The sequence below is a fragment of the Tauraco erythrolophus genome, chromosome 10, assembly GCF_009769465.1.
Source record: "Tauraco erythrolophus isolate bTauEry1 chromosome 10, bTauEry1.pri, whole genome shotgun sequence".
NCBI lineage: Eukaryota > Metazoa > Chordata > Aves > Musophagiformes > Musophagidae > Tauraco > Tauraco erythrolophus.
This window is the reverse complement of record NC_141474.1, coordinates 14,883,779-14,901,099: the sequence shown is the minus strand read 5'-3', so window position 1 is coordinate 14,901,099 and position 17,321 is coordinate 14,883,779. Positions and strand designations below refer to the sequence as shown.

At 38.8% G+C, this 17,321-nt stretch overlaps 1 protein-coding gene across 1 annotated transcript in view; it reads right to left on the bottom strand.

Annotated features, from left to right (window-relative positions):
• PLPPR5 (phospholipid phosphatase related 5) overlaps positions 1-9,395 on the bottom strand; it is a 109,206-nt gene extending 99,811 nt beyond the window's left edge. Inside the window, exon 1 of the mRNA XM_086617305.1 lies at positions 9,327-9,395. Coding sequence (XP_086473431.1) covers positions 9,327-9,395 — 69 coding nt within the window. The remainder of the gene's footprint in view (positions 1-9,326) is intronic.
• Between the last annotated feature and the right edge of the window lie 7,926 nt (positions 9,396-17,321).

The following is a 17,321-nucleotide window of genomic DNA, read 5'->3' as shown; positions in this document are numbered from 1 at the left end:
TGGCCTTAAAGCATCATGCAGTTTTTACACTCTTCACATTGCCAGAAACTATCATTCTTAGAAGCGTATAAGGCTCATTTACTTTGAACTGATTGCTGTGTTGTAAAGTTGTAAATACAAAGTACAACTACCTCAGAAATAGAGACATATTAAAATATTATTAGCGTTTAGTCCTTCCCCTCCCTATAAGAATTCTGTTAATTTAGAGAAATTAGAATCAGTAGGAGATCTGAGTACAGAACATTAGGGCTGCAGAATCAGATTCTCACTAAGCCAGCACAAAAATTAATCTTTGGAAAATGGAGTGGGCAGTCACTAAAAAGATGCAACCATCTTAGGATACATAATTTTTATGGCATTAACCTTTCCTTCATAGAGCAATGCCAATATGCAACATGCTGAATACTGGTTCTACAGTAACTAGGACAGTATCCAAACTGGATTTAAGAACATTATTAATCTTATTAGGCATCCTAATGTCCAGTGTTTAATTCCATTAGAAACATTTAAAGTTTCAGTTAGAAAAAAAAAAAAGTAAGTCATCCCACAGAAATGGGAACAGTATCAGATTTATCCCACCTGACCTTGGCATTATTTACACAGCCAAAGTCAACAATAAGTTTAGGAAAACCATGTATGTTGTATTATGTATGACTGTAAAAAATGCATATTATCCACACAGGTTTTACTCATGCACTCTTTACTTAATGTATCAACTGTCTTACAATAATGTTACAACTAGCAACTCCAGAAACAAGGGTAATGTAAATGGGAACACAGAGCAGCTTTGGTCATATAATCTTCCCCAAAGATAGAAAAAAATCTTGGAAGGGATACCCAGAAATTTAATCTTGCACCAGTACCTGTATCTTACTAGTTTTGTGTAATGAATAGATACTTCTACACAATCTTTTCCTTTCAGTTTTCAAGAAAAATACCACCAGTGTGGGTGTTTTAAAGAAATACAGAATAATAAAGCTTATAAACCAATTGGGAGAGTTACACTCCACAAGTTCTTAGAAAATACTTTCAATGTCCAAAAATATCCCTAAACATAATAAAAATATCCCACAGAAAAAAGAAAGTTCAACTCCTTGTTCACTTCCAATAGCTACAGAACTCACAATACCCTCCCTTCTTCTTAGGATAGCCAGCAGGAGAGGTAAACCACAACGCATTCATTGCATGTCAGGAAATTTTTTCCATTGCATGTCAGGAAATTTTTTCTCCCTGTGTTTCTCATGGTCAGGGCTGGAAAAGTCATTGCATTAGAAAGAAGAGCAAAAATTATGGAAACCTCTTCAGACTTCAAGACAATTCTAGAAAAGGTTCATTCATGGATTAGTTTCCCTCGGATTATAGCTCCCTTGGATTCTGCTGTCCTTGCTATCTCCAATTCTTGCCTTCCTGTGCTTTGACCTATTTTAGTAATAGTAAGTAATTAAAAGTAAAAAGTAAAACGGGCATTATGAAAAGCAGGAAAACCAGTACCTGCTTCATGTTATTGGCTACTACGATCACTTTCAGTACCTGCAGGTGAAGAAGAACAAAGAGGGGGAGGTGGCTCCTTTCTGCATTGCCCAGAGTGACTGACACAACCCTTCCATGCAGGACATTTACTTGCATCTGGTTCTCTATTATGCAACTCCTTAAACAATTATCTGCTACAGTGGAATTGCTTACTAGGGTTTTACTCGTTTATGAGAGCTAAGCTCAGAGATTGCTTGGGAAGATGACATTACAAATAAAGAACATTTATTGAATTACTATGCCTTATCCGTTTCAAAGATGCAGCAGTTTTCCAATGCTTGCCTCATCAGTAGCAGACATTAAAATTTTTCATTAGCACAATTAGTGCTTTTCATCAGCGTCACTTCTTTCTCTCTCAGTTGCATTGCTCTCAGTGAATGATTAGTGTTGAAAACCTCTTCTCTCTGAATGTTTATCATCCTGTTAGATATGGTCGGAAGTTTAACTTTTCAGGGCATTGTCAAATAAAATGTGTTGCTGTTCTTGAAAGTAAAATACTGCACAGATAGCCGTAGCCCCCCTGGGGACTGTTTCTGACAGTGGACTATTCCTGCCCTGCAATGACGGAACAGATATATTTGGTGGCATATATATTTTTCATTGTAAAGCATTAAGAAAATGAATTACAGAAATTAGCAACTGAACAGAAGTGTGACAGAATTACTTTCATGCGAGGTAATTTCTATCCAAAAGCTGTTTAAATGACCAGTGCAGTAAATGTAGGCTAATCAACATATGGCAATAACAGTCACAAGGCTCAGGTTCTGAGCAGGTAAACTTTTCTATTTTCACAAGGGAAAAGAATCTATTGCAATGGGAGACCCACACACAGTTTCTAGAGATGCATTCCCTCCATGCTCTTTGTCAAATGATCAATATACTGAATTCAGTAAGAGTTTTAAAGGACCAATGATTTTTTTTCTGGTTTTGGAATGGGATTAGAGGACAGTCAGTCATGACAATTGCTCTGTAAGATGATCTCTAAAAGATCTTGGACAAATGTAATGACAAAGACTGCCTAAGCAATTCACTTCCTACTTCAATGCTCATATATTTCCCTAAAGCAACTTCTTTGTGCCACCTGTTAGGATTGTATTTGTATCTGAAGTCATAAGCCAGGAGTAGTTAATGGGATGCAAGATTAGAAAAACTCCATCATCTCCCCCAATTCAGATGCTTCAAGAAATATGCAGGACAGTTAAAAATATTTTTTCCGTAAGTCAAAAAGAGTCAAAGGGCTCCTTGTAATTGAAGGAACAGCTTTCCACCAAGCAACAAGCCAAGGACAGCCAAAATCATTGAAAGCTATGGAGTAGGGTTTTCAGCTACGATTTATTTATTTATTTTATTTTTCCTATTAAATCTCTGTATAACTTCAATTCCATCGAAGACTGTGTGTATTTGATCCTATCCTGTTATTTTGCATTTATCTATAGTATTTAAAGCACTGCATTGCTTTAAAGAAGTTTTTGGGTTTTTACAACACAATTAAAAAAAAGCTGAATATATTTTTAAATTATTGTTGGTTTTGTTGTTGCTATCATAATTTTTATACTTCCAGTAATTCCTTTCAAGACCTGCATTTTAGATTCAAGTGGCTATGCAGAACCTTAAGAGCTAAATCATGGAGAAGAGATCAACAATAAGTAATAGTATTATTAGAAAGAAATGTGCATGACATTTTAATATTATACTTCCTTGTTCATGTGCTATTTCATTTCAAATTGAAGAAAAAAAGCTATCAGGCACCTTACTCCATACCTGAAGGAGATTACAAGTCTTGGAATGGGAATAAATACACAGATAAATGAACACTAACAAATATACTTGGTAGAAGCAGAAACCACACTCTAACTGTATTCATTTAAGAGCAGACTCCAGTATACACATATAGTGTTTCACTTCAGTGCGATATCTTTAAGGTCCATCAAAAAAAAAAATCATTAAAAAAATCTAGATTTAAAGAAAAAAATATTTTGAGAGTTACAAATTAAAATAAAGAGTTTGATAATTTGTGATTTTGAAGGCTGGCTATTTTGATGAGGGATGTGAAATGCTTTTTACTTACTTCCTGTTGGCTTTCCAGTATCACCACTTCAATTCATCCAACTGCAGTTCAGTCATTCTCATGCACCTAGTTTCTGCGTCCTATGTTAAATGCCTTACTGGCCAGATTTAAGACTGTTAACAAGCTACTTAGACACTGGAAACAGAAAAAAAGAGGAGAAGAAAATGGTAGACTGAGAAAATTACACAAGAGAGAGATTATAAATAATGTCCTTCTTAGGCAGAAAATAAATCCTTAGAACCCAAAGGGTAAAGGAGAAATTTAAGATTGACCCCCTACTGTTGAATTAGCTGTAAATTGTCTGAGTCATCTTAATTCTCAGCTATGAGAAAGCTCACAATTCAATGGAGAACAAATTGCATAAAGAGCTCTGCAGAGTGCATAACCAAGGCAGAGATAAATGTCAGTCAGGATCTTCTGAGAAGCAGGAAAAAAGCCATTGCTGTATTACTACAAAACACATCACCAACAAAAACTGAAAAAAGAGCAAAACCTATCAGTATAGCTATGCACAATTCAGAGCTCTATGCTAAGAAGTGTGAAGTCTCTTGCACATTAAGGTAAATTTTTCACAAAATTTAGATAGGTAGTTGATGAAAGTAACTCTGAAGCATCTGACGTACCTAGAAGTCAATATTCTCACAGGTACATATATTAAAAAAATCTGCCAACTGCCAGAGTTAGTAATATTCTAATTCCTTCATTCAAAAAAATGAAAGTTTAGTAATTTCTACGAGTTAATAACAGGTGAAAGAATTACACCTTCTCTAGAGATTTCAGTGAGTATATGCACAAGTGGAAAAAAAGAAAACCAGAAAAAACAGATAAAATAGATTGTTTAAATAGCATCACTTAATGCTTTTAGTAGGAGAATGCCTAAGCCTAAAATTTTGAAAGTACACATGATTAGGAAAAGTTTGCACCTGGTGATATCGAGTAGATACAAGATTAGTACAGTTAGATTTAGGGTAGGTAAGACCGAGTCCAGCAGGCCCCTTTGTCAGCTAACTACCATGTCTAAAGTATCTCCATTAAAGAGAGATAGCTAAGGTTACCTCACAGCTGTTACCTGGACAGCTATTACCACCATACGTGTTAGAAAAAGATACTTCACTAAACAACAAATTAGTTGAAACATGTCAGAGAAGGCAGAAATAAATCAGATTTTGCATAAGAATGGACAAAGTAGGGAAAACGTAGGTCAAAGGAAAACTGAACAATACTCTTGGACAATAATTGGCCTATGGAATCTAAATGTATGGTCTGTCCTAATAGGTGCATGAGTTGGTACTGCTGGAGAAATTAACTTCTGATATGGCATGGCTTTGAGGAGATTAATCTCAAAATCTGATGCTTACATTAACTTCTTTAATGGAAAAGCTTCTAGCAGGAAAACAATAAATAAACAAGTGCAGCAAGATACCATAAGAATTTAATGTCAGATACAGAAAACTAAGGACAAAAGAGACTGCATAAATGATGCCTTGAACCAGCAGAAGCTCGAGAGCAATAGCGTATAACAGATGTTCGTACAGCCATGCAAGTTCAGTTTTTGAGCTTTCAAAGTCTTATACAGTTTACATTTTTTCCTCCAGCTTGGGTAGTCAGATACAATCTCCCAGTTCCATCCACTAGGATCAACAGATAAAAAGAGGTTCAGCTCTTTGAATCAGACTAATGAAAGTATCTGGAACAGATGACAGAATACCCAGATGCATCTTTTCTATCACTTGCGAATTGAAGAGGACGGAGGTTTTCAGAAAGGTTGACAGTAGTAGCTTCCAAGATTGTTCTGTAGAGAAAAACTGGCATTTTGAAAGGTATAGAGCTTACTATCACCAGAAGAATGACGTCTACAGAGACTCTGTTTTTCTTACCACTGAAAGTTTCTGTACATCTTAACTGCTTAGGTAATTTCTCGCCCAAGGTTAGAAACAAGTTAAGAAAAAATTCCACTAAACGTTGCTAGAAAGGCCAAGAGCACAGAGACCGGATCTACCAAGTAAGTTACATCTTCATGTAACATCACTGCTTAGCAGAGTTTGGGATCAAGCTCTAAGAAGTGCAGAAAACATTATTCTACCTTGTTGCTAGAGTGGAACTATTCCTAGAATTCCCCTAGTGTAAATCACACTGATCTCCACCTTTTCTTCTGCTCCTCACCTCCAGGCTACTCATGAAAAAGTTGTATTTTTCTGAAGAGAGTGAAATAGAACCTGACTAACATATATGTAAGTATTCTCTGCTGTAACTTCCAACAAGCACCTTCACACCTCCTTCCAGGGCTAAGGTACTTACTGACCTTCATACAGCTTTAACTGTTCTGCCTCACGCTGCGCTGCCCTTTCTTGCCTCCCAGCCAGGAGTGCTGAGCTGAGCCCCAGCTGAGGGCTAAGCCCCAGCTTCCCGGCTGCTGTGGAGCTCAGAAGAAAGTGCTGCCAGGACGCCAGTGGCATGGAGAGAAACAACATCTCAGACACAATTCTCTGAGAAGCAAGCTAGGACTTGTGTACAGTACTGTGTCATACTCTGTATCCCATTTACATCTGCTCAAGTGCTCTAATATTGAAGTCAACACAGGCTGCCAGATTTCCAGGAAAGCATATTTTTTCTCTGTCCCATGCGAAATAAACTCTTGAAATACAGGCTGGCAAAGCTGCACACAACCACTTAGTAACTACTGTGCCTCTGCAAATAAACTGTTTATCTGACAGAGAGCCCAGTCCTACAAACTTTGCAGACATGTCGGGTCTGTACAGGCAATCACCACCAAATGACAGTCACCACCACTGCCACTGGCACCTCATGGCTTCTATACCCTTTTGTCAGTAGAGAGGACTTGGTTTTGTAGCTGTACAGTGCAGGTACTCGAACCCTTACCTGATACCTTCATTTGCTCTCCAGCTGCAGCCTAAGTGTAAGCATAATTGTTCCCTTATCATATCTTTTACCTATGTGAGTGGACTAATTTCTTCTGCTAAAAAAGTGAGAAATGTGCAACAAGGCTTTTAAAGGAAGGCTGAGAAAGCTCACAAACCATTTCATCACCAAAATACCTAAACCCAGGTGCTCAAATATCACATACTTCTCTTATCCAGTTGCTTTAAAAAAGAATTACAGCTGTTACATTTGGATCACCTCTTGATCCTGGAGAACAATGATAATAACAAGTGATTATAGAATACAGTACTGCTACAACATATCTGTTGCCTTCTGTGTATCTTATCAAATGTGGGTGTAGAATTGTTATTCAGATTTCACAATTAATGAGCCAGAAGTTGAATAAGGCTAAGCAACTACTCCCAACATTCAGGAACAGAAATCATGTCTGCTGATCCCCATCTACAGCTCCAGAAGCTCTGTACCTTCTCTCTAATGATTTCCATGACATAAACGTATATAATAGTATCATAACATCATCAGAGTTTTGCATCCCCTAATGCCATTAGATTTGATGATACAGAGGTCATGCATCTTGATGCTGTCTCAATGTGACATAGCACAGGCAAGAAAAGCCAGTGGATCTGTAGTGATTTGTGTCACAGTGGATCACAAACATTACTTGAAAACAGTGAACATAAATTGCCAACTTACAAAACTAGCTGAACTGATGTGACAGAAATAACGCCAGACAATGAAGCAATCTTCTGTCCTCATGGAAGCAACTTCCAAAATGTGCTGATAAAACCACTTTAATTTAAAACGCAATGATGAAAGACTCCATGGAGCATGAAAATTTCTTCAGGAAAGGTCACTTAAGTCATAATGTTTACACCATAAAAAAATTTTCCTTGGCACATCGCTACATTCTCCCTCAAATTACGACATCTCCCACGTTCCATTTATCAGATGTCTCTACAGATATCATAGAAGGATCTAAGAATCCTACAGCAACCAAAGCACTGGTCTCCTAGTACCGGTGTGAGGCAAGGAGATGCGTACCAAGACACAGAGAATCTAGGAACTAGATTCACAGAGGAATCTTAATACTCCTGAACTTTTACTTCCAAAGTCCAATATTAAGCAGCACTGAAACCCCAGAAAAACTGCTATCAAACAGATTTCCTAAAATCCAGGCACAACAATGCCCAATTGCCCCTGCAGTAAGGCCCAAGCAGCGCATTCAATACGGCACAGGAAGTCTGTGGTAGAACAGAAAATTGAATGTGAATTCCCCACTCTGCCTCAGTCTGAGCAATATTAATCTGAAGATGTTCTACTTTGATCTGCAGTTCTCAGAATCCAATGATACCAGTGTGCACAAGTAAGTCAGGAAAGATTGTGCTTAAAGTAGAGCTTAATCGTCTCCCTCAGGCTCCCTCATACTAAATCAGCTGGCAACTGTAGAAGAGCCATCAGGATTTTTCATTATAATTAGCATGCACTAAAAGATAAGCAAAATGGTGCCTGAATTTTACACATGATCCAGATGTTTTGGATGTAGAAATGCCTTAAGAGAAATGGGAACGAAATCTCTGCCAAGGTAAATGGGAACAACTACCCTAAATTGAGTTATCAGTGTAAAACCTGTCCTATGTAGAAGTCACGTTCTCCTTCACACCAATACTTTACTGAGTCCCACAAGATGTATATTGTTACAACAATAATATATTTGTTACAGTATAGTTTGATCCATTCACCAGAAGTGAGCTTGCCCCTAGCCGGAAATGGGACATTTCCTCACCACAGACCTTGTGTGACAGCAACGTAGTGCGCTTACACCTAAATGCTAGCACAAGGCTTACTACAGGGACTAAGGGGCTGTACCTGTCATCCTCCCACACTCGAGTGCAATGAGTGTGCCCCTGGTCACACACACAGCTATGGCTGTGCACCATCCTTATCCATACCCTTCTGGATCTAACCCTGGCTAAGCTAGCTTTAGCATAATTAGGTTAACAGTGGGGATATAGCCACAGCAGCCAGGCACTCCGAAATCCCTGCAGGTGGCAAGTTCTGCTGAGTTCATGGTGAGGCTGAAGCAAGTCACCTTAAAGTCAGATCAAATAGAGCCAGATAGACCTACACCATGCTGCAGTTCCATCTCCACTGCAGGGCAGACATAGCTGGGGTCAGTGCTGCTATAAGTGTGATCTATAAGCATAAAAATAAAGAAAAGGAGTTGTTCATAATGTCTCAGTAAGGATAGTCTCAAAAACAAAAGCAAAAGAAATGCAAACTGGCTTAGGTGGTGCTTAAGTTACTCAATATGCATCATTTCAAAATGTCTCCTGTTCCTGACAGACTGAATGTCCTTGAACACCTGAATTAACTTTCTTTTTCACTACTCACCACCTTTAAAATTAAAATAATGATATTTACTCTCGAATATGAGTGGTTTAAGATTGATGAACAAAAAGAATTATTGACTGATGGAGTATTATTATCAAGATTTAACCACCAGTATCTATTCAAGTCCAGCTCAGAGTCACTTCACTCTCCCAGATTCTGGCACTTCAGAACATCCCATGCACTCAAAATGAAATAGCAGGCATAGAGACCCCCCTTCATTCCCTCTCATGAAAGAACTGGGGGAAAAAAAAACACAGTATGGGGACAGAAATTTTATTCACAGCTGCCACAAGTGATTGCCAACTAGCAGATGAGATGCAGTCCATGTTGAGATAAACATAAATATGTTGGTAAAACATAAATCTGTTGCTGCTGAGAGCATTTTCTTAAAAAATACACCCAAGAACTTAGCAATGTATCTACAGTATTTTCTTACCTCAGCTAATACGAAGCATGGCAATGTCAGGTAGCTTCTCTGAGACTGATGCCTGCTGTTCGAAATCATGTTCACCTGTGAAAGAGACAAAGAATATTGTGTCCATCTGTAAGAAGCTCCCGTTGCTTAGAATAATGTGCCCACAGCAAACTATGAAAGGCCTGCTTAAAACACAGATTGGTACCAAAATAAGGAATGGTGAGAATTACAACAGGGAAGAGAACTGTTCACATGTGCTCTTTTATTACAGTATGAAAGAACTTCAAGATAACTTAGATTTTACTATTTTGTTTAATTGATTCCAGCTATTTTTGTTCCAAATAACAGTATCTATACAAAATTGGTTTACATCCCTGCATATTTCAACAAAACAAATCCTTTCTTTCTTTTCAGCAGAGCTTTTCTAATTCTATTGACTTCAAAAAAACTTGAGCATGTTCTTAAAGCTTATACTAGAGGTCTTTGCTGAAAGGGCATTAGTTGAAGGTTTAAAAGTTTTCAAAACTAAAATTTTAATCTACCAGACTTTTACAGGATCATGGGAACACAGGACTAGAAAGTACTTCACTACCAAGTTGCGAAGTCGTGTCTTGCAATCACAGTACAATAGATTCCTGGTTTTGAAGAATCCACAGAATATTTATTCTCAACACCACAGCCACAAAAACTTTCCTAGTCTTTTACAAGAAAATTAAGATCAGTTAATGAAAACAAACCAAAAAAGCAATAACCTCCTGGAAGAAAAACCTGCACTACTGTTCTCCACCGTTGGAAAAGAAGAGCAGGAAGCAATGGACTGTGGATATAATGATCCTAGGAATCAGCCCATGACTGGAATAGTAAATTGACTAAAATCTCCAGAGGAGTCAGCATCTTCCAGAATTGGGAAACTTCTAAATGCTGGGCACCCTCTCTAGATTGTGGTCTTCTTCCTTAAAAAAACCTAACACACTATTGCTTTGATTATTTAATTTTTAAAACTATAGTTTTAAAAGCTTCTCTCTAGGCTCTTCCTAAAAGGTACTGAAATAGTCCTTTATCCCTCTCCTGTTTTTCTCAACTTTGCCCCTCACTTTACTTCATTTCTGTCTCACTATTCTATCTTTTTTTATGTTTTCTCCTTCTAGTCTCCCTGTTTTCCCCCTCCAGTTTCTCTTTATCCTTTTCACATACTCCCTTATCCTCATTCAGCTTCTCTCATGCAGCACATCTTCTAACATCTCACATCTCCTTCTCTCTCTCTTCTATGGCCTCCCAAATCCATCTTTGATTCCCTTTCTTCCCCTGATGCTTTAATAAGCTGCAGCTGATTCTTCTCCTTCTCCCTCCTGTGCCCTGCCTGTGCATATTTCATACAGGGCTTGGGGCTGAACAGTCCAGGAGGCAGCACAGTGAAGAGAAGAGAAGAGAAAGCAGATGCTTCCAAGCAATATCAGAAAAACAAACTCTGCTATGTCTGTATGTGACCTGGCTCCCAGCAATGCACTGAGCATCTTTGACGCTCTCCTCCCCTCGTGAAGGTGGCTGAGGGAGTCTGACGCTGTGCCTCCCCTCCCCTTCTGAGTCAGTCGGTAGAAATGTGGAAACAGAGCTGTTGCTCTGTCCAGCAAGACCTGTGCAGGCACCGGCTGGGGTCTCCCTAGCATCCGTGAGCTTTTCAGCTGGGACTCGGTCACTCCAGGCATTTTTAGCCCAGTCTTTGGCACTAACAAACACAGCAGTGCTTATGTGCATTCAGCTTGCGTTTATTCAAGGCAATGAACAAGAAAATGCTTCATAAGCAAGCAGTATGGCATGTGTCCTTGAAGTCTCTCAGATAGTTAAAGGCTGAACGTATTTATCAAGCCAGTAGAAAATGGTGGCTCTGCTGTTGATCAGTTTACTTGTATGCATCCAGGGTCAAACCCTGCAGTTCATATTCCATTCAAAGCTTCACTCAGGCAAGAGTCCCAGAGACTCCTTGACACTCAGTTATACAGTTACATAACATAACCATTAATATTGCATATGGAGATGTGCATGCACAGCCACTGCACATTGGGACTATAGGCTCAGCTCATTAAAGAGACACCAACATAGCAGTTATTTATTATTTATGGAGTGCTAACAACACATTGAAGAAAAGAGAACAAGCTCTGAGCATTAAGGACCAATACATGGCCACTCTTCAGCTCTTACCTCAAGTATAAAAAGGACCTAAGATTCTTCTTCTCCAGCATAGCATCAAAGGAGAGACATGTTCATGTTAACGTAGTGTCTAAGTATTGCAGATGGGTGTCTGCCAATGCCTAAAGCTCTCAGTGCACCAAAATCAGGATGAACTGTAGAGCCTGGAGTGTGTCCCAGAATTTCCTTTTCCTTAACATGGAGGCAGACATGGGTTGGAGCCTGGCACACCCTTTACATAGGATAAACACATACCATATGAGAAATTGCCTTTCCAGAGGTTACTGCTATGAGTTTGGAGGAAGATCGGTGTGTTTGAATGAGGCATCAAGAAGCCATCTGTGAGAACGTGGCTGAAACACTACAAGCATCGCTATAAACAGCTCTTGGTAAAGAACTAGTTCTGGTTTAGTAATATGAAGTCTTTTCGTGTAACTAGTTACTAGGCAGCCTATGAAACAGTTTCTCTGGCAGTGCCCCACTGTATGCATTAGGCAGTCTGCCTCCCTCCAGCTGCTGTTCTGGGGCTATGCCTAACAGCAGCCTACAGGATGACTCTCCAGACAAGCCTACCCCTGCCACATCTCATCACCAATCTGCCTCACTGCTAGACTGGGGAGTCATGTTCACATCTGTGCTCGCAGTGGTTTTGGAAGAAAGATTGCAAGTACACATCTCCAGGAAGAGCTCTGGACAACAGCATTTGACTGAGCGGCAGTAGCCCCGCCCCCCCCCCCCCCCCCCCGCAGCTCTGAATGACGGCTGGTTATGAACCACAGGTGAGTTTCACACTTGGCAGCTGTAGGCTGAACATCCTCAATTCATACAGTTGTCACAAGCGTGCTCTCAGTGTTTCTGATCCCATTCTGATCAAAATCCATTCAATTTATAAGAAGTTTCAGCACATCTCAACATGCAAGAACTGCATTCATGTTTCTAGGGTGCTTTTTTTTTTTTAAACTCTTAGCCGCTGTGTAAAGGGGGTAGGAGTTTGGCAGCAAGACCATGGCCAAAATAGCAGAATGTTTTTACAAAAAGCAGTCACTGCCCTGCATTTCACCTAGAAATCAATTCTACAGGCGATTTTTAGGCATGTCTACTGACTGGCTCAAGTACTTAAGGTTCACAGGGAGACCTCCTCCTTGGATGTGACATCAGCAATGAGCTCTGGGAAACTCTAAACAACTTTTAATGTGAAAAACAAGATGCCCAGAGTTTAAGCACTTCTAGCATTGCTCAGAAACAGAAGAGGAAGTACTCAGGCTCACAGCTTGAATATAACTTCCAGTGATGTACTTAATAGCACATTTCTGCCAGAGCCACAAGATGAACTCAAATACCATTAGTTCTGAAAAGGAGTCCCCTAATCTTCTCACTATTTTACTACGTGTATTATCCACAGATGTCATTTGTATGACTGTCTTCTGGCATGTCCCTTTTTTGGTGAAAGCCAGCTTGAAGGCAACTTGAGAGCCTGGTGCTGCCCATCTTCCATAGTTTGTTACACAAGTGCCAAGCACATCTAAGATGTTACTGTATCATCATTACAAGATATCTGTTTCATCACAGGTTTCCCTGTAACTTAGGCTTTGGCTAGAAATACAAATGGCATATTCTATTTCATTTGTCTCTTTCCGTTTATGGGCAAAATTCACCTACACTAAGGAAAAAGTACTTATCAATAATTCAGGAGATGTAAAGATATGCTCTGAACTAAAAAAAAAAAATCATCTACTAAAATGCAAATAAAGCTCACTATAACTATCTGTAGCACTTATACTCCCCAGTGTGGTAAAAATGTAGTGGCTTGCCAGAAAGTAAACAGAGAATGTGTCTGGGGAATGTTGAATTTGTCAAGAAAACTGGAAAATAAGGTCACTGTGCTATGAAGAAAACAAATCTTCATGATAGAAAATTATTTTTGTGTGCCGTATCTGTATAGTCTTCATAGACATAACGGAGAATGGAGATGATAGTTATATTTTAATGAAGATACTTTCCTCCAAGATATTGACATTTATATCTATCATTTGTGCCATTTGTATCTATTTATTTATCATTGGTACCTGTTCATAAGGAGGGCGAATGTGCTGCATGAATGTGAAGCATAAGACTTTAGAGTTTATGAGCTAAAGGATATCTATATACAGCTTTATCAGTTTTCCAAGATGAATCCTGGAAGGTCCAGGTTCTCCACTCAGGTTGATAATCAATACATTGAAACACACAAATTGGTCTGGGCATGGCAGAGCCACCTGGGGAAGCCTTCAGGACAGTCCAAAATTCCCACCTAGATAGTTCCTGTACCAATTAGTCTAACACTTAGCTGTGAAGATGGCTAAGAATTCAGTCAACCACTTTCTCTCAAGTTAGTCCAGTGTTTCCAATTGTACACTATCTTGTCTCTGCAGATGGGCAGACTGAGAGTTCCTGCACCACCCAGTGGCCTTGCCTTGAAGAGCACAAAGACACAGCCCTGATATCCTGCTACACAAGAATTATAGCTACAGCGCAAACTTCAGGAGTTTCATACTTACAACTTAAATTTAATAGTTCTTTTCACTGCTTAATTTCATTGGGGTGAAAAAACCCCACCACTTTTAATGTTAATTTTTACAGTAGTTAATACTCTACTCACAGAAAATACCGCTAGTGAAGATCTCCCTTTTTATTTTTACCTATGTTCCAGTTACTTCTCTGTTCCATGCATATGCACAGAGACAGTTGCTTTTTCAAACTTTACTCAGGCTTTCACATATAATGAAGCCACTGTTCTTATATCAGCACGCATTTTATATCGGCACAAATTCTTGTATGATCTAAAGCTGACAAAAAATCAGGTTTAGCTGACTTTTTAGCTTCTTTAAGGCTGAGAAAAATCATCAGGGAAAAATATTGTAATAACCTGAACCATATTCATGGTGGAAATAATGAAATGTATATTCAGAACAATCTTTAGAAGAACACAGTTCATTAGGTTTTTCATGTTTTCACTCTATTCTTCCTCTTCCTTCAAGAGAATTTATCTTACATTTTAGGCTTTGATGCTGCAATAATTAAAAGTTTCTCTTCCCTGATGCTGATATTAGTGTTGATCTTGGGGTGTGAGGAGAGAGGACAGACAAAGCAATGGCAAGCCAACTCTTAACTCTATGAACAGCAAATGAGTGCTTTGAATAACTGACAGAATAGAGATGAGCCTGGTATCTAATGTAATCTGAATATCAAACCAAACTACAGAATACCAAAGAACTCATCTTCAGACAGGAGTGATAAAGTGGAGAATTTTGTACACTAATGTCTATAATTTTTTAAATAGTAAACTTTCAGGGAGCTTGTTCTCAGCCAGATGTGACATATTTCCAAATTGCTTTTTTTCCTATAAGATACTGTAAAATTAAAACAATAGCAATGATTATCCTTTCAAGCTCTAGATCCACCAGAGTAAGAAAAGAAATACATGAAAGCCAATTCACCCCAACAGGAGAGAGAACATGTCTCTTAGGCACATATCAGGAAAAGGGCACAGAAGTAACATAGCTCATACTGATGGCAAGGATGCTGGGGGAGAAAATGCTATTTAAGATAATTTGGACACAGATCATACAGATCAAAGTCAACATTTTCATGTGTATTCAAAAGCAAAGCATGAAGCCAATGAAATCTAAACTGTGCAAGAATAAGTTGCTATCAGCTGAGGGCCACATGAGAGAACAAATGCAAATCACCCTGATGAGAACAGGAATATACACTCTTGGCTGCTTTTGCTACCTGCAAATTCATGAGTGCCACTAACTGGTGAACCTTAGTAATGAACTCAGATGCTCTTTCCCTCTGAAGCCCAGGGCAGTTAGTCTCTTTGCCACTTCCTCCAAATAACCTTCCACCTCACAAGTGTTTTAATCTATAGCCAGACAGGTCCTTGTAGCATCTGCCAGGCCATCAGTGATTACCAACAGACAGCAACATCTAGGTCAAGAGTAAATGAAACGTGGAGGAGAATGTTATCAGCAGATTGGAGGCAGTGCAACATACACCATCACATTATTTTCCCCAGTGATTTCTACATATGTTGCACACAAGTCTCGTTTCTGCATTCTTTGCTGGCCTTCTGATGGGTGTACGTTTGTGACGATATTGAGAGCTAAACTGTGCTCTCCTGTCTTGAAATTAAATTGAATTATTTTTTTAAAAGCTGTAAAACAGTTGAAACAGTATTGAGAGACAATCTTATTACCATGAAAGATGAAAGCTAGGAACTAGAGAAACTATATCTCTCTCTTTCCTAGATTACTTATTATCTGAAGATTAACATTAGAAGGACTTGGAAGCCTGTTGAACACCAAATCAAAAGCTCCCACAGGAGTTCAAATAGTAAAATGTGTTATCAGCAAGAAGAGGATTCACTGAATTATGTTTGTAGTGACAGGATTAAGTTTTGCCCAACAAGCCGCATTATCAGAAATAACAAGGTCATTTTTATGTTAAGATGATGAAGGAAGAATGCACTTGTTTTGCAAGCAGGCAAATTAATATGGGATTAACCAATAAAAGAATTCTATAAAATGACTTCATTTCTGAAATCAAGGCAAATCTTAATGCTATAGTTCTGTACTTAAAGGATCCCACTGGAGTGAAGGAGCAAAATCCTGGTGCTGACATGAAATCCCATCCAGCATGGAAGTGACAATGACCCTCTACCGTAACAACAGGAGGCCCTTGCCACTGAGAAGGTATCATGAAGACACCTTCCCACAGTCAGGCAGCTGATTGTGGAATCTCTGCAGAGATACTCACTAAAACAGTATAGTGTAACTGTCTGGAATAATTCCCCATACAGATCTTGGAATAGCTTATTGTCTTAATTTTTCTCACTGTTTTAGAATCAAAATATTCAAATATGTGGAATGTTTTGAACAGCAAGTCATAATCTGCAGCTTGCTTTGTAGTCAGGAATGGATTTACCAGGCAAGGCAAAAATCAGCTGCAGCTCTCTGTGTACGACCAATGGCCAGGGAGCTACAAATGACACAGGCCATGCAAAGGGGTGGTGCTATTGGGTCTGTTTTAAACCCAATGTAGACAAGTCTTGAGTCCTAAGAGTTCTGAATAAATAGTTCACAAATAAAACACAATTATGTGAATTAAAACTTTTTTTTTTTAGTTGCACACTAATGACACTAGAATTATTGCTGTCAAGAGTCCCTCACCATCAAGGTTGGTAGTGCTGTGGAAGCAACGGGTACGTCAGCTTTGCTTGATGCATCCATGATTGTACTTACATATAATAAGCATCTTTTGTCTCACAATTCGTTGCCTCGCTAAATGCTCACTTGAATATTTAGGGACCCTGAAGCACTTTATGGCCAGCCACACTTTCTCTATTCATTTTCCAGTTTGCCATACAGGATCTGCAGGGACATTTCTGCATTGCTTATTTCAACTCTGGGACTGGTCAGTCACAGTCACTACCAACAACACATGTAGAGTCAGCTCACCGTAAGCGCTGGACATCGACCTATCTGTCATACAGCCTCATCTGGAATCAGACATGAAAGAGTTGCTGATAAAAGTTATCCAGCTGATTAATGTACTTTCTGTGTGTCTCATCAACAGTATTATTAGAACAAAATAACAACAGAGTAATTGAGGTCATATTGTGATTTCCTCAAATTTACATTGACATCTATTTCCTGATTTTTTAATTAACATGGCCAAATATCCAAATTTTGAGTTATGCTGATTAGTTTTGAATAGATGTAAATATCACACATTGTTGTTTCTGTTACAAGGATCAATCCTACCTTGTATTAATTAAAAGTTACCTCA